The 14,476-nt window shown below is 41.4% G+C and overlaps 1 protein-coding gene across 4 annotated transcripts in view; it reads left to right on the top strand.

Annotated features, from left to right (window-relative positions):
* Positions 1-14,476, top strand: part of RELN (reelin) — a 483,994-nt gene that overhangs the window by 310,023 nt on the left and 159,495 nt on the right. For all 4 annotated transcript variants that reach the window (XM_075599655.1, XM_075599652.1, XM_075599651.1 and 1 more), the window contains exon 19: positions 3,615-3,776. In XM_075599655.1, coding sequence (XP_075455770.1) covers positions 3,615-3,776 — 162 coding nt within the window. The remainder of the gene's footprint in view (positions 1-3,614; positions 3,777-14,476) is intronic.

Raw genomic sequence — 14,476 nt, 5'->3', positions numbered from 1 at the left:
ATGTTCGGTATGCTATGTTTATAAAGAAGAGGTGAAGATCATCAGGAAGCGCAATGTCATGTAAAAAACAGAAGAAAATTCCCTGATGGTGCAGTATTGTGATTGATATGTGATAAATATCAAGGTGCAGTGTGCTGGATACTCACAAGTGTAGAGTGAGCAATGTTCCCATAAAGGTTTCTTTATGTGTGTCAGCCCGTTGGACCGTCAGACAGGTAAGTGGAATGGTAAGTGCTGGAGACCTTAAGTGAATAATAAAACGGACATAGTGCAGACTGTACAAAATATCTTTAAAAGTAAGTATATGTGCAATACACTCACATGGTTTTAAAAGGTAACAAGCGTTTAGATCACACAGGTTGGATCTCAGCAATGAATGAGCTGTTCTCTGTCCCCCCTCTGCCTCGGCAGGCGTGCGTGTCACCGGTGCGTCTCACCCTAACCGGAAACCGGAAGTGACGTCATCTGCTCTGGGGGACGCCGATCCTGTGGGAGTTTTTCTCATCAGCCTCACTCTACGCGTTTCTCCGTATTGCGGTTTCTTCAGGAGTGTATGGCTGACATGCTCTAGGAGGATTTTATACGCTATGCTCAGATCCCATTGGTGGGCAATTAAGTATGGTAATCCAAATCACTAATTAGGGCAGGGATTACAGGTGTAAACAGGCAATATTTGTACAACTCCACTAGATAAACTACATCACCATGTCTGCTATTATATGACTAGCTCAGTTTATTTAGGGGTTAATCATGTTGTAGCGGTTAATTTAATTTATTTTAATTATTTTAACCATTTTAACTAATATGTGTATATCGTTAATTTTAAGTTCATTTTATTAAAATTCTTTTGGAAGACTCATATATGTATGATATGAGTCTTATAACTTTTATGTCTGTTTATACTCATATATAATTGATATGAGTTGTACAAATATTGCCTGTTTACACCTGTAATCCCTGCCCTAATTACTGATTATGATCACCATACTTAATTGCCCACCAATGGGATCTGAGCACAGCGTATAAAATCCTCCTAGAGCATGTCAGCCATACACTCCTGAAGAAACCGCAATACGGAGAAACGCGTAGAGTGAGGCTGATGAGAAAAACTCCCACAGGATCGGCGTCCCCCAGAGCAGATGACGTCACTTCCGGTTTCCGGTTAGGGTGAGACGCACCGGTGACACGCACGCCTGCCGAGGCAGAGGGGGGACAGAGAACAGCTCATTCATTGCTGAGATCCAACCTGTGTGATCTAAACGCTTGTTACCTTTTAAAACCATGTGAGTGTATTGCACATATACTTACTTTTAAAGATATTTTGTACAGTCTGCACTATGTCCGTTTTATTATTCACTTAAGGTCTCCAGCACTTACCATTCCACTTACCTGTCTGACGGTCCAACGGGCTGACACACATAAAGAAACCTTTATGGGAACATTGCTCACTCTACACTTGTGAGTATCCAGCACACTGCACCTTGATATTTATCACATATCAATCACAATACTGCACCATCAGGGAATTTTCTTCTGTTTTTTACATGACATTGCGCTTCCTGATGATCTTCACCTCTTCACTGTCCACGGGATCGAGAGAACGACCCCACACTGGGTTAAGCAGCATTAATTCATGTTTGTATAAGTATCACATTTTTTCACATCTGTGTTTATAATTTTGGAGCGCCACTTTTTGATATATTTGCCTGCCACATGTTTATAAAGAAGACTGATCATTGACAACCATTCATTTCTATTATAATTATTATATTTTTCTCACGTGCTATCAGCACTAAGCATTGTAGTATATCTTCAGTGATTCACGTAGACTCACTGATCTAATTCAAAAATTCAAAGTACAAAAACAATCAACATCAGAAAGGAAATGAAAGCGTTAGAAAGTTCATTGAAGTAAATTTGCCCATTACTGTTCATTGGCAATTTTGAAAACATTGAAATCCTTTTTGCATTTGATGCATTTTCAACTTTTCTGATGCATTGGAGAATATACCTGTTACACATGCATTGAGTTGCTCCAGTGTACACATAAAATATTTTTAAGGCTATGGAAAAAAAAATCAATGGCACTTTATGGAGAATTACATTTCCGGTAGATATACAGCCATGTTTACTGAGCAGTGCTATTGACATGATACACCTTACGGCCCATTCTCCTCAGTGCCTTGTGGCACATCACTGCTTAGTACTATAAATATGGCTGATACTATGGAGAAAGTACCCTACATACAAGATTTATCTATCAACAGTAGAGAATGGGCAAAGAAATCAACTTATTATTGCAACACCGCAGCACAAGGAGCAACCTCCAATTTTAATCATAAGCATCAATAAATGGTTAAAAAAACACCAACACATGCTGAGAAAAACACATGCGGGTAATTCTATGAATCAGTGTCCCCCGTTCCTGAGAAATCCCACCAAAAGGGGGAAACACAGCGGAAGACACACACAACAAGGAAGCACAGGCAATGAAAAATGTCCAGCATATAAGGGAGGCTACATATTGAGCACTGTGACATCTTGCCCGCGTGCACCATTACGAGTTTTAAGGTTGACTTAAAAGTGGTAGTGCTGACTGACTCTATTTTTGGACACAGAAATCAGTTTGATGTAATATGTTGGTACCCTGCTCAGGTATGCTGCAGTATAATGAAAAACGGAAAGTGAATCCCTGCGCTTCTGCCTAATGGGTTAACCATATATGTGAAATAAATATATATACATGACGTGCAAATCTATGAGATAAAGGAGACTTTTAGTTACATCCTTTGATCAAATAATGCCCAAGCCTGCCACCAAACGCCAAGGTAAGTCTCGTAGGCAGGTCCCTACACCGACTCCAACTAGTAATATGTGAAAATGCCCCAAATGGGGTTAAAATGTCCAAGCATGTGCTTATATTTCTAGTGCAGTTAAAAACTGGTTAATACCAGTGAGAACACTTACATGTGAAGTGAATGGTGGTAATCCAGGGACCATACTGAGAAAATACCTAGACAAGGGAGGGGTTAGTCTCCCACAAGTTGCTTATATATATGCACTTGCAGGCAATTAGGCCAAATATATTTACACTGTAATAGTGGGGCCCCCATAGGAGCGTGCAGCTAAGAATTAAAATCGGCCTAACTAAATATTTGTTATGCTGCAGTATAATGCATGTGCTGTGATGCCCTGTGCTTTAGTTCTAGTCTTGAAGCTTCACATATTTCCTCTCATAAGTGATATTCAAGATTAGAAGACGTCGAAAAATAACCCTACTAGTTAAAAACATGAAACGTTAACATCAAAAATGTGTGTCGGAGCCAAGTTAACATTAATTATTCATGTTATTTTTTTTATTTGACAGCATGTGAATGATGATTAGGGCCATTCAATATGCCCACTACTACGGTGTATAATGAATAATTTAGAAATACAGCCATGAATGACATTTAAGGGGGAAAAAAACATGCAAATTTTACATTAAAAATGAAATTGAATGTATTGCTCGTGTCCGGACATCAACTGTTTATTTCTAGAAGAGCAAAGTTAAACAAAAAAAAAAACAATGGAAACGATTGTACCGTACAAATATTTGCATCTTACTCTTATAGATTCCTGCAGTTTACTTTGCGTATTGGAAGTAAATCTGTCCTGAGCACGTGCAAAGCGCCTGACAAACCAGGAGAAGGCGTTTTGCTGCACTACTCCCATGACAATGGCATTACGTGGAAACTGATGGATCATTATTCTTATCTCAACTATCATGAGCCAAGGTATGTGAAGTGCGCTTCTGTCAAAACTGATACATGCCGCTCTCTGGAGGGTTCTGTATTTATTAACGGTAGACATGATAGTGAACAGTAAAGGAGTATTCCATTACTATTTCATCCCCAGAGGTACGCATGGCTTCTGGAGAAATATGATGCATTGTAAGCCAAGGTGCGTTGTAGCAGATGATAGGCAGGGAAGTAAGTGTCACTGATGAAAAGGTTTCATTTCCTCAATGAAAGTAATCACTGAACAGTGTTAAAATGTTTTCTCCACCTGGTTCTCCTCGGCTCTAAAGGAGCCATTTCAGAACTGGATTAAGTTGCACAATAAATGTCGTCAAAAAGTATCTATTGGCCACTAGTTTAAAAAAAGGTCACAAATACTACAGTACCTGTGTGTGGCAACACACTGTATAAGTGGAGCTGATACCGTTCTATAGAGTAAGATGTTGGCATAATTTATGAAAATTAGCAAACTAATTCAAATGAAGTACAGTATTCAGGAGGAACTATTTTAACATTCATATTAAAATACATACATGTATTATGTTAAAGGCATCCAATTGCTCTCCCATTTTAACTTAATGTGACCTTTGATTAAAAAAAAAGTCTATCCGGGTGATCACTATATTGTAGCTGTGTGGATTCGATTCTATCATTGTGTTTCTTAAAAGTGAATACAATTCATGCCAGTGTGGCTTAAAATACAAAGTGCTGCATAGTTAGATTTTTTCTTTGTGTACTGATTTTATAAAAGGATTCACAATGTGATAAAACACCAAACAAATGTAAGAAGCGTCAAATTTCGGTTGTAGCTCTTACCGCTATAAATATTTTTGAAGTTAAACTTTGCTTTGTTTTTACACCGATCTCCTGTATAAAAAAAAATTCAATAATAAAGATTGAAATCAGCATTAATTGATCATGCATTGGTTTTCCATGCAAATAAACCCGAAAAGGGCTTGACATTGTTATTTTCCAAGCAGATATTTTCTCTATACCGGTATATCTACTGTTTATGGGTGATATATTACATTTCGAAACACACCAGCTTAAAAACAAGCCCAGATAACTCACCATAACAAAGAGCATTACCTGAAATGTGTAGGAGAGGATGTGCGAATCCCACTGCGCTCCGGAACTCTCTATTTAAAATGGCCCCCCTCCCCCCGGAGTACCAAGCATCCTCTTCTTTCACTGCAGATGACACCATTGGACCATTGCTATGGGCTATGACTTGAAGGGGCACGTTCCATAACTATAAAGTAATAAGACTGACCAGATATCCTTAAATATATAGCTCTGCACATAAACATGACTTACACCAGCGGTGCGCAAACTGGGGGTCGCGCCCCCCTGGGGGGGCGCAAGATTTTTTAGGGGGGGCGCAGGAAGCAGTGGCGATATTGCCAGTAGCAGAGGAAAAAAAGCCGTCTGCAGCTGCAATTTTTCTTTTGGCCATTAGGTGGCGCTGTGCTCCGCTGTGCTACAGTACACAGCAGCATTTCCTTGCTTCCTGTATCAGCGTGTGTGACATGGGGAGAAGGGGTGAGTGAGACTGGCACATGGGGGGTGAGTGAGACTGGCACATGGGGGGGGAGTGAGACTGGGACATGGGGGGAGTGAGACTGGGACATGGGGGGGAGTGAGACTGGGACATGGGGGGTGGGAGAGTGAGACTGGGACATGGGGGAGTGAGTGTGAGACTGTGGCATGGGGAGGGTGTGAGTGGCATGAGGGGGGTGAGAGTGAGATGGGGAGGGGGGTGAGAGTGAGTGTGACATGGGGAGGGGGGGGTGAAAGAGCTACATGGGGATGGGGATGAGAGAGACACTGGCAGGAGGGAGAGAGACACACAATGGCTGGAGGGAGAGTGTGAGAGAGACACCGGGTGGAGGGAGAAACAATAGCTGGTTGGAGAGTGCAAGAGAGACACTGGAGGGAGGGAGAGGCAATGGCTGGAGGGAGAGGCAATGGCTGGAGGGAGAGGCAATGGCTGGAATGAGAGTGAGAGACAATGGAGGGAGGGAGACACTAGGGGGAGGGAGAAAGAGAGAGAGACACACGGGGAGGGAAAGAGAGTGGGGGAGACACTGAGGGGAGGGATAGAGAGGGACTGGAGGGGGAGTGAGAAATACAGGGAGTTGGAGAGATTGGAAGAGGAGTGTGAGACTGGAAGAGGGGAGAGAGTGAGAGACAATGGGTGGAGGGAGAAAGAGACACACTGGCTGGAGGGAAAGAGAGTTGAGGGTATGGAGGGGGAGACACTGAGGGGAGGAATAGAAAGGGACTGGAGGGGGAGTGAGAAATACAGGGAGAGGGAGAGACTGGAAGAGGGGAGAGAGGTCCTGAGAGGTTCTAATGTGGCGGGAAGAGAGAGATTAATAATACAGCAGAAATGGGAACGCTATTAGACAAATATTATAATATTTATTTTTAAGTTATGTAGTTTCAGCTATAAATACTTTTTTTGTAGACGCTTGGCGGGGGCGTTACAAAGCTGGTTCGCCCTCAATGGCTGAACCAGCTCACGTGCACTGACGTCATGTGATTTTGATTACATAAGGCAGGGGGGGCCCGAGAAATTTTATGGATTAAAAGGGGGGCTCGGCATAAAAAGTTTGCTCACCCCTGACTTACACTATACACAGTGAGATCCCCCGTGTGTGTTTCCTCCCTGGACCTGGATCTAGAACTTTCCACCCCCACTATATATACTTGCTGGTGGCATTACTGGTCACCATGCCTACAGGGGGAGTGGTTAACCCTTTAAGGCCATTAACCTTTAGTAGTTCCTAACAGGGGCGCTATATATATATATATACACACACACAATGTATGATGTGGACATTTCTTACTGAATGTATGATAACATTTCCTTACTTAAAGTGAATGATCAATTATTATATCATTGTTTAACATTCCAACAACTTTTCCCCTACAAAATAACACTGCACTTACAGATAGATAGATACTGTAGATAGATAGGTAGATAGATAGATAGATAAATGAGAAAGCACACCATATATACAAAAGAATTAGCTCACAATTGGCAAGTGCATGCATCATAAATAGTATATCAAAAAGATACTTCACCAAAATCAATAGACCAGGGAATGCGACACAGCACTACAGGAAGATGGGAAAAAAGGGTAATTTAATCTACATGCACAGGTATCCAACGTTTCAAAGCCATCTCAGGGCCTCTTCATCAGGGGGTGCAGACATATGTACAGTATGTGTGTGTGTGTGTGTGTGTGTGTATATAGTGGTTTTTTTTTTGCTTTTAGCATTAAAATAGTCTGTTGTCTGACCATTTAAACCCATTAAAGCCATTAAAGCCAATTGTGGCTAATTACTGAAGTCTCCGGCTGCAAAACTGGGATATAGTCTGTGCAAAAGCATTGCATCAGATTTATCAAAGGAAAAACTCCCATTGCTTTCAATAGTATTCCTTTGATGAATATGGCTCTATTTTTTGCACTGGTTTTATCCTACTTTTCCAACTGGGATACTTTGGTATGTAGCCCCCTTTATGCTGTGAGTCAGGGGACCCTGCTACTCTGAAAAAAGGTTTTACGGGTTACTCCAGATCCATGATAAAGATTGCAAACTCGAGTTGTTGAAGTAGCAGGCCTCGCAATGTACATTAAAAGTGCAGATCGGGATTTATGTCCCGTATCCGAGGGCACTAAGGGGGATTCATTATACACTGCTTTCAACTGAAGATCCATATATTTCACCTAATGAAAAGGAGTGAGACATGTATAATGCATCATCCGGATCACACACGTCTGTTTGTAGGCTGTGTTTGGTATTACAAAGCACTCAAGGCTCATTCATAAATCTGCCATCAACATGATGAAATCCTTACACTACCGTACTGACATTTAATACTATAAGCTCACAGCCACCATTATTTGTGGAGCCCACCGAAATTATCATAGAATATCCTTTTTACTTGAGTATTTTCCAAACATAAAATATAGATGGAAGTGTGTGTGTGAGATGTTGAATTGTTGGTTTGAATATAATAGATCAAATGTATCTGTTATTATGATAAAATAACCTTTACGGTAAATCTTAAAATTGAACTCGTTTTCAAATAGTGACATTATATATTCATTACAATAAGTGCAAGCGATTTACAGGATGCTTTTGTGTTGAAATAATGTAAACTATGTATATTAAAAAGAAGTTCACCAAGATAGGCTTATATAAACAGGTCACAAAGTATAGCGTTTTTATTAAAAAAATAAAGTGCAGATTACACTTTTAAAAAGCAATATGCTTTGTAATCTTGACTTGTGCTGTGTTATAGTGAATATAAAGCGCTAACTCTACTAGTGTCCACTATCAATATACAGTGGTTATTCTTAAATCAATTGATGCAGGAATATGGCAAATGCATGTACACACGTGTATAATATTAAAGTGTATAAAAAATGATATAAAGACCCCCTGCTCGACCCAGCTGGTTAGGGACTGGTTCCACTGGTCCCTCAGGTTGTACAAGTCCGTGCGTGATCCAGGGGGAGCATGGGAGAAAAGAATATAAAAAAACACAATATAAGTGCAGACAGTTTGATACTGGGTGAATTAAAGTGATTTTTATCTTGGCTCATGAGTGTTGCCTACTCACAAGATTTAAATAGGACACAGGCAGTTTAGACACAATGGTCTCAGTGGACTGGATCTGTGGATTCTGAGTATGATGCGATCTTCACTCTCAGCCAGACAGCATATGTGTGGAGGGAAAGAGAGTATACATAGTGCAGACCAGTATGGTAAAAAGGTATAACTTTATAGAACTTTAAAAATGAACACTTACAATAAAAACATTAATTTCAGGCATGTATCACAATAATTGTGAGTGGAAGGAGGTGGACTGCAGATCTTAGGGCTCACCCGCCACCTTTGCTGCGCAGGTACTGCGAGGGAAACTGCTCCGCTGGAGGGTCCTTCTCAGTCCCTTCCCGGGTACTCGGATGCTGGAGGCTCCAATCTCCCTGGTGTGTGTCTGCTGCGTTATCCCCACTTCAGAAGTACGCCGTCTGATGGTACTCGAGTGACTCCGATACGTCACTTCCCGTGTAGTCCCGCTGCGTCACTTCCGGTGGTGGGCTCCCGATCTCCGTCCTACTCCTCTCTCCCAGAAGGTGGATACCACTCTACGCGTTTCGCCAAAGAGTGCGTGGCTTCGTCAGGAGTGTACCGCCCCCTGCTGTTCTACATCCTTTTATTGCACATGTAATTGGCGATTTAATTCTTTAATTAAAAACTTCTGTTACTCTACGATCTGCACTTGTCACTAACGAGGATTGCATCAGTGTACATCAGGGGCATTCAGCCGGTCTTTTAAAGGAGAAGGATACTTAATGGTTATACTTTTCTATATAATAAATGCATATGCAAAAAATGCTTATATGTTGGACGGGAAGGGGTTAACTGGGGATTAGTTACATTGGTCCTACTCACTTGACAAAGGGGGAGAATGTGTCTGAAGTCTATAATACCAACTGGTTAATAAAAATATGTATATATATAAAAATAAAATATGTATATATATAAAAATTATTTCATATCAGGAAAAAATGGATGATTTGCCTACTCTCATAAGTGGCAGATGGTGGTATACATATATGCTTCAATATTAGGGGGTGCCCCATAATGGGCAATATTAGTAAAAATGGCAAATGCCCCATCATATACAATGATTTGATATTCAATTTATACCATACCGTTATACATTGCTGACTTCCTGTGCACATTGTATATTGCATTGTAATTGGACATATAATGTTTCTGCATAGATCATAAGGCCACAGATAAATACATAAAATTCAAAGAGTAAATTTCAAAAAGTCAATTTAAAAAAAATCAATATCGAATGTCAGCAGTTCTATATTTTCTGAGACAGAAAGAGGAGGGGGGGGGGGAATTTAGTTTGCAGATGACTCAAAGGGCCACATCCTATAAGGCTCAATGGTGTATTTATACATATACATGGCTACAATATCAGGTGCATACCTTCATGTTAACCACAGCACAAAGTTAGATGTATACATACATAATGCAAGAGGTCTTGAAAGCACCTTGGGGGCTGGGGAGACTTTGACACAGGACATATAACCTAATTACTCATACATGTTAGAGTATGCAGCAAAAGAAACTCACAACAATGTTATATGTATATACGGAATGGAAAAAAAAAAAAAAAAAAAAAAGGATAAAGGAAACAAAAGGAGATAAGAAGACATGATTAATCCTGGTTGTAATTTTATAAAAAAGGAGTCAGCTCTATCTCCATGTTAAGGCCCCTGGGGGAGAGGGTCCGCAACCTGTGGATCCAAAAGGATTCTCTCCTCATGAACATGTGCCGGGCCACTGGCGGGGGGGGGATCGCAACCGGGAACTCATGAGGAGAGAATCCTTTTGGATCCACAGGTTGCGGACCCTCTCCCCCAGGGGCCTTAACATGGAGATAGAGCTGACTCCTTTTTTATAAAATTACAACCAGGATTAATCATGTCTTCTTATCTCCTTTTGTTTCCTTTATCCTTTTTTTTTTTTTTTCCATTCCGTATATACATATAACATTGTTGTGAGTTTCTTTTGCTGCATACTCTAACATGTATGAGTAATTAGGTTATATGTCCTGTGTCAAAGTCTCCCCAGCCCCCAAGGTGCTTTCAAGACCTCTTGCATTATGTATGTATACATCTAACTTTGTGCTGTGGTTAACATGAAGGTATGCACCTGATATTGTAGCCATGTATATGTATAAATACACCATTGAGCCTTATAGGATGTGGCCCTTTGAGTCATCTGCAAACTAAATTCCCCCCCCCCTCCTCTTTCTGTCTCAGAAAATATAGAACTGCTGACATTCGATATTGATTTTTTTGAAATTGACTTTTTGAAATTTACTCTTTGAATTTTATGTATTTATCTGTGGCCTTATGATCTATGCAGAAACATTATATGTCCAATTACAATGCAATATACAATGTGCACAGGAAGTCAGCAATGTATAACGGTATGGTATAAATTGAATATCAAATCATTGTATATGATGGGGCATTTGCCATTTTTACTAATATTGCCCATTATGGGGCACCCCCTAATATTGAAGCATATATGTATACCACCATCTGCCACTTATGAGAGTAGGCAAATCATCCATTTTTTCCTGATATGAAATAATTTTTATATATATACATATTTTATTTTTATATATATACATATTTTTATTAACCAGTTGGTATTATAGACTTCAGACACATTCTCCCCCTTTGTCAAGTGAGTAGGACCAATGTAACTAATCCCCAGTTAACCCCTTCCCGTCCAACATATAAGCATTTTTTGCATATGCATTTATTATATAGAAAAGTATAACCATTAAGTATCCTTCTCCTTTAAAAGACCGGCTGAATGCCCCTGATGTACACTGATGCAATCCTCGTTAGTGACAAGTGCAGATCGTAGAGTAACAGAAGTTTTTAATTAAAGAATTAAATCGCCAATTACATGTGCAATAAAAGGATGTAGAACAGCAGGGGGCGGTACACTCCTGACGAAGCCACGCACTCTTTGGCGAAACGCGTAGAGTGGTATCCACCTTCTGGGAGAGAGGAGTAGGACGGAGATCGGGAGCCCACCACCGGAAGTGACGCAGCGGGACTACACGGGAAGTGACGTATCGGAGTCACTCGAGTACCATCAGACGGCGTACTTCTGAAGTGGGGATAACGCAGCAGACACACACCAGGGAGATTGGAGCCTCCAGCATCCGAGTACCCGGGAAGGGACTGAGAAGGACCCTCCAGCGGAGCAGTTTCCCTCGCAGTACCTGCGCAGCAAAGGTGGCGGGTGAGCCCTAAGATCTGCAGTCCACCTCCTTCCACTCACAATTATTGTGATACATGCCTGAAATTAATGTTTTTATTGTAAGTGTTCATTTTTAAAGTTCTATAAAGTTATACCTTTTTACCATACTGGTCTGCACTATGTATACTCTCTTTCCCTCCACACATATGCTGTCTGGCTGAGAGTGAAGATCGCATCATACTCAGAATCCACAGATCCAGTCCACTGAGACCATTGTGTCTAAACTGCCTGTGTCCTATTTAAATCTTGTGAGTAGGCAACACTCATGAGCCAAGATAAAAATCACTTTAATTCACCCAGTATCAAACTGTCTGCACTTATATTGTGTTTTTTTATATTCTTTTCTCCCATGCTCCCCCTGGATCACGCACGGACTTGTAATCTTGACTGACAGGTGTAAGTATGTCGTCAAGTATGTAGACATTGCATTTCAAAATATATTTGCCTAAATAATAAATATGTGTAATAGCACTCACAGGAAGCACTCATTGAGGCCGTGATTTGACAGATGTATTTTGCTCCAGAGCAGAGAAACAGTGATTTCTGTTTAACACTTTGCTGATGGCTTATGTTTCAGTGCCATACTCTGCTATGGGTTACAGCAGGGGGGCGCGAGATTACCTGCGGTGTTTACAGAGGTCCCGTGTGCTTCCTGAAGGCATTTAAAGCAAATGCCGGGGAAGCGGTGAAGGCCTCTGTAAACCGCACTTACCTTGGTTCAGACGGCTTCTAGAGAAGCGGCGCCATGGCAACGCGGCGGCGGCAAATGACACCGCGGGGTCATGTGACGTCACGTTGCCATGACAACGTGAGATCATGACGCCCAGAACATCTGAACCAAGGTAGGGGGGGGGTGGCGCACAGAGAGTGGGACAGCCGGCAGGGGGGCGCAGGAAAAAAAGCTTGCGCTCTCCTGGGTTACAGCCCTCTCTAGAAGCAGCAGTGTTAATATTGTGTTTGCGCATACTGAGAAACACTTAAAGAATCTTAGGCCCGTAATATAGTGGGCGTGCGAGCGCGCGGCAGTTATAGTGGGCTGTGGTTAGCCAGCCATTGTATGCTAGGGCCGCTACCGCAATGTATATGTATGTATGTATGTGTGCGGGTATGTATGTATGTGTGCGGGTATGTGTGTATGTGTGCGGGTATGTGTGTATGTGTGCGGGTATGTATGTATGTGTGCGGGTATGTGTGTATGTGTGCGGGTATGTGTGTATGTGTGCGGGTATGTGTGTATGTGTGCGGGTATGTGTGTATGTGTGCGGGTATGTGTGTGTGTGTGCGGGTATGTGTGTGTGTGTGCGGGTATGTGTGTATGTGTGCGGGTATGTGTGTATGTGTGCGGGTATGTGTGTATGTGTGCGGGTATGTGTGTATGTGTGCGGGTATGTGTGTATGTGTGCGGGTATGTGTGTATGTGTGCGGGTATGTGTGTATGTGTGCGGGTATGTGTGTATGTGTGCGGGTATGTATGTATGTGTGCGGGTATGTGTGTATGTGTGCGGGTATGTGTGTATGTGTGCGGGTATGTGTGTATGTGTGCGGGTATGTGTGTATGTGTGCGGGTATGTGTGTATGTGTGCGGGTATGTGTGTATGTGTGCGGGTATGTGTGTATGTGTGTATGTGTGCGGGTATGTGTGTATGTGTGTGGGTATGTGTGTATGTGTGCGGGTATGTGTGTATGTGTGCGGGTATGTGTGTATGTGTGCGGGTATGTGTGTATGTGTGCGGGTATGTGTGTATGTGTGCGGGTATGTGTGTATGTGTGCGGGTATGTGTGTATGTGTGCGGGCATGTGTGTATGTGTGCGGGTATGTGTGTATGTGTGCGGGTATGTGTGTATGTGTGCGGGTATGTGTGTATGTGTGCGGGTATGTGTGTATGTGTGCGGGTATGTGTGTATGTGTGCGGGTATGTGTGTATGTGTGCGGGTATGTGTGTATGTGTGCGGGTATGTGTGTATGTGTGCGGGTATGTGTGTATGTGTGCGGGTATGTGTGTATGTGTGCGGGTATGTGTGTATGTGTGCGGGTATGTGTGTATGTGTGCGGGTATGTGTGTATGTGTGCGGGTATGTGTGTATGTGTGCGGGTATGTGTGTATGTGTGCGGGTATGTGTGTATGTGTGCGGGTATGTGTGTATGTGTGCGGGTATGTGTGTATGTGTGCGGGTATGTGTGTATGTGTGCGGGTATGTGTGTATGTGTGCACAATATTAATAAAGAATTTATTCTCACAGCATGTCTTCTTTTTTTTTTTTTTTTTAATACACACACACACACATACACATATATACATAACACACACACACACACACACACACACACACACACATACACATATATACATAACACACACACACACACATACACATATATACATAACACACACAAAATGAAGTCGCTCACACTATATAGCAAAAAAGGCTAAACCAGAACTGTAAATAACATAATATGGTTTCAAAATAGTAGTGAAAACTAAAGCAAATACCAAAAATATAAAGGGGAACTGGTGGTGCTAAGGGATAAAGATAATATATAAACACACAAAAAGACTAACAAGATCCCTTATAACAGCACTCAAAATATGCCTGAAGTAACAAATAAAGATCAGCAACAAAAAAACGGGAACCAAAGTCAAATAGGAAAAATGGCTATGATTATAATAAAGTAGCAGTAGAACACACTAATTTTTGAAAACATACAAAAACTGATGGCAGCCTATGATATGCAAGAGAATATAAACAAATAAGCATGACAAAAAAAGAAACAATCTAAGAACTATAAGCACTAAACTGAAATTATCTGATAA

This window comes from Ascaphus truei, chromosome 5 (genome assembly GCF_040206685.1).
Source record: "Ascaphus truei isolate aAscTru1 chromosome 5, aAscTru1.hap1, whole genome shotgun sequence".
Taxonomy (NCBI): domain Eukaryota; kingdom Metazoa; phylum Chordata; class Amphibia; order Anura; family Ascaphidae; genus Ascaphus; species Ascaphus truei.
The sequence above is the reverse complement of the archived record's forward strand: the minus strand, read 5'-3'. Positions and strand labels throughout refer to the sequence as shown.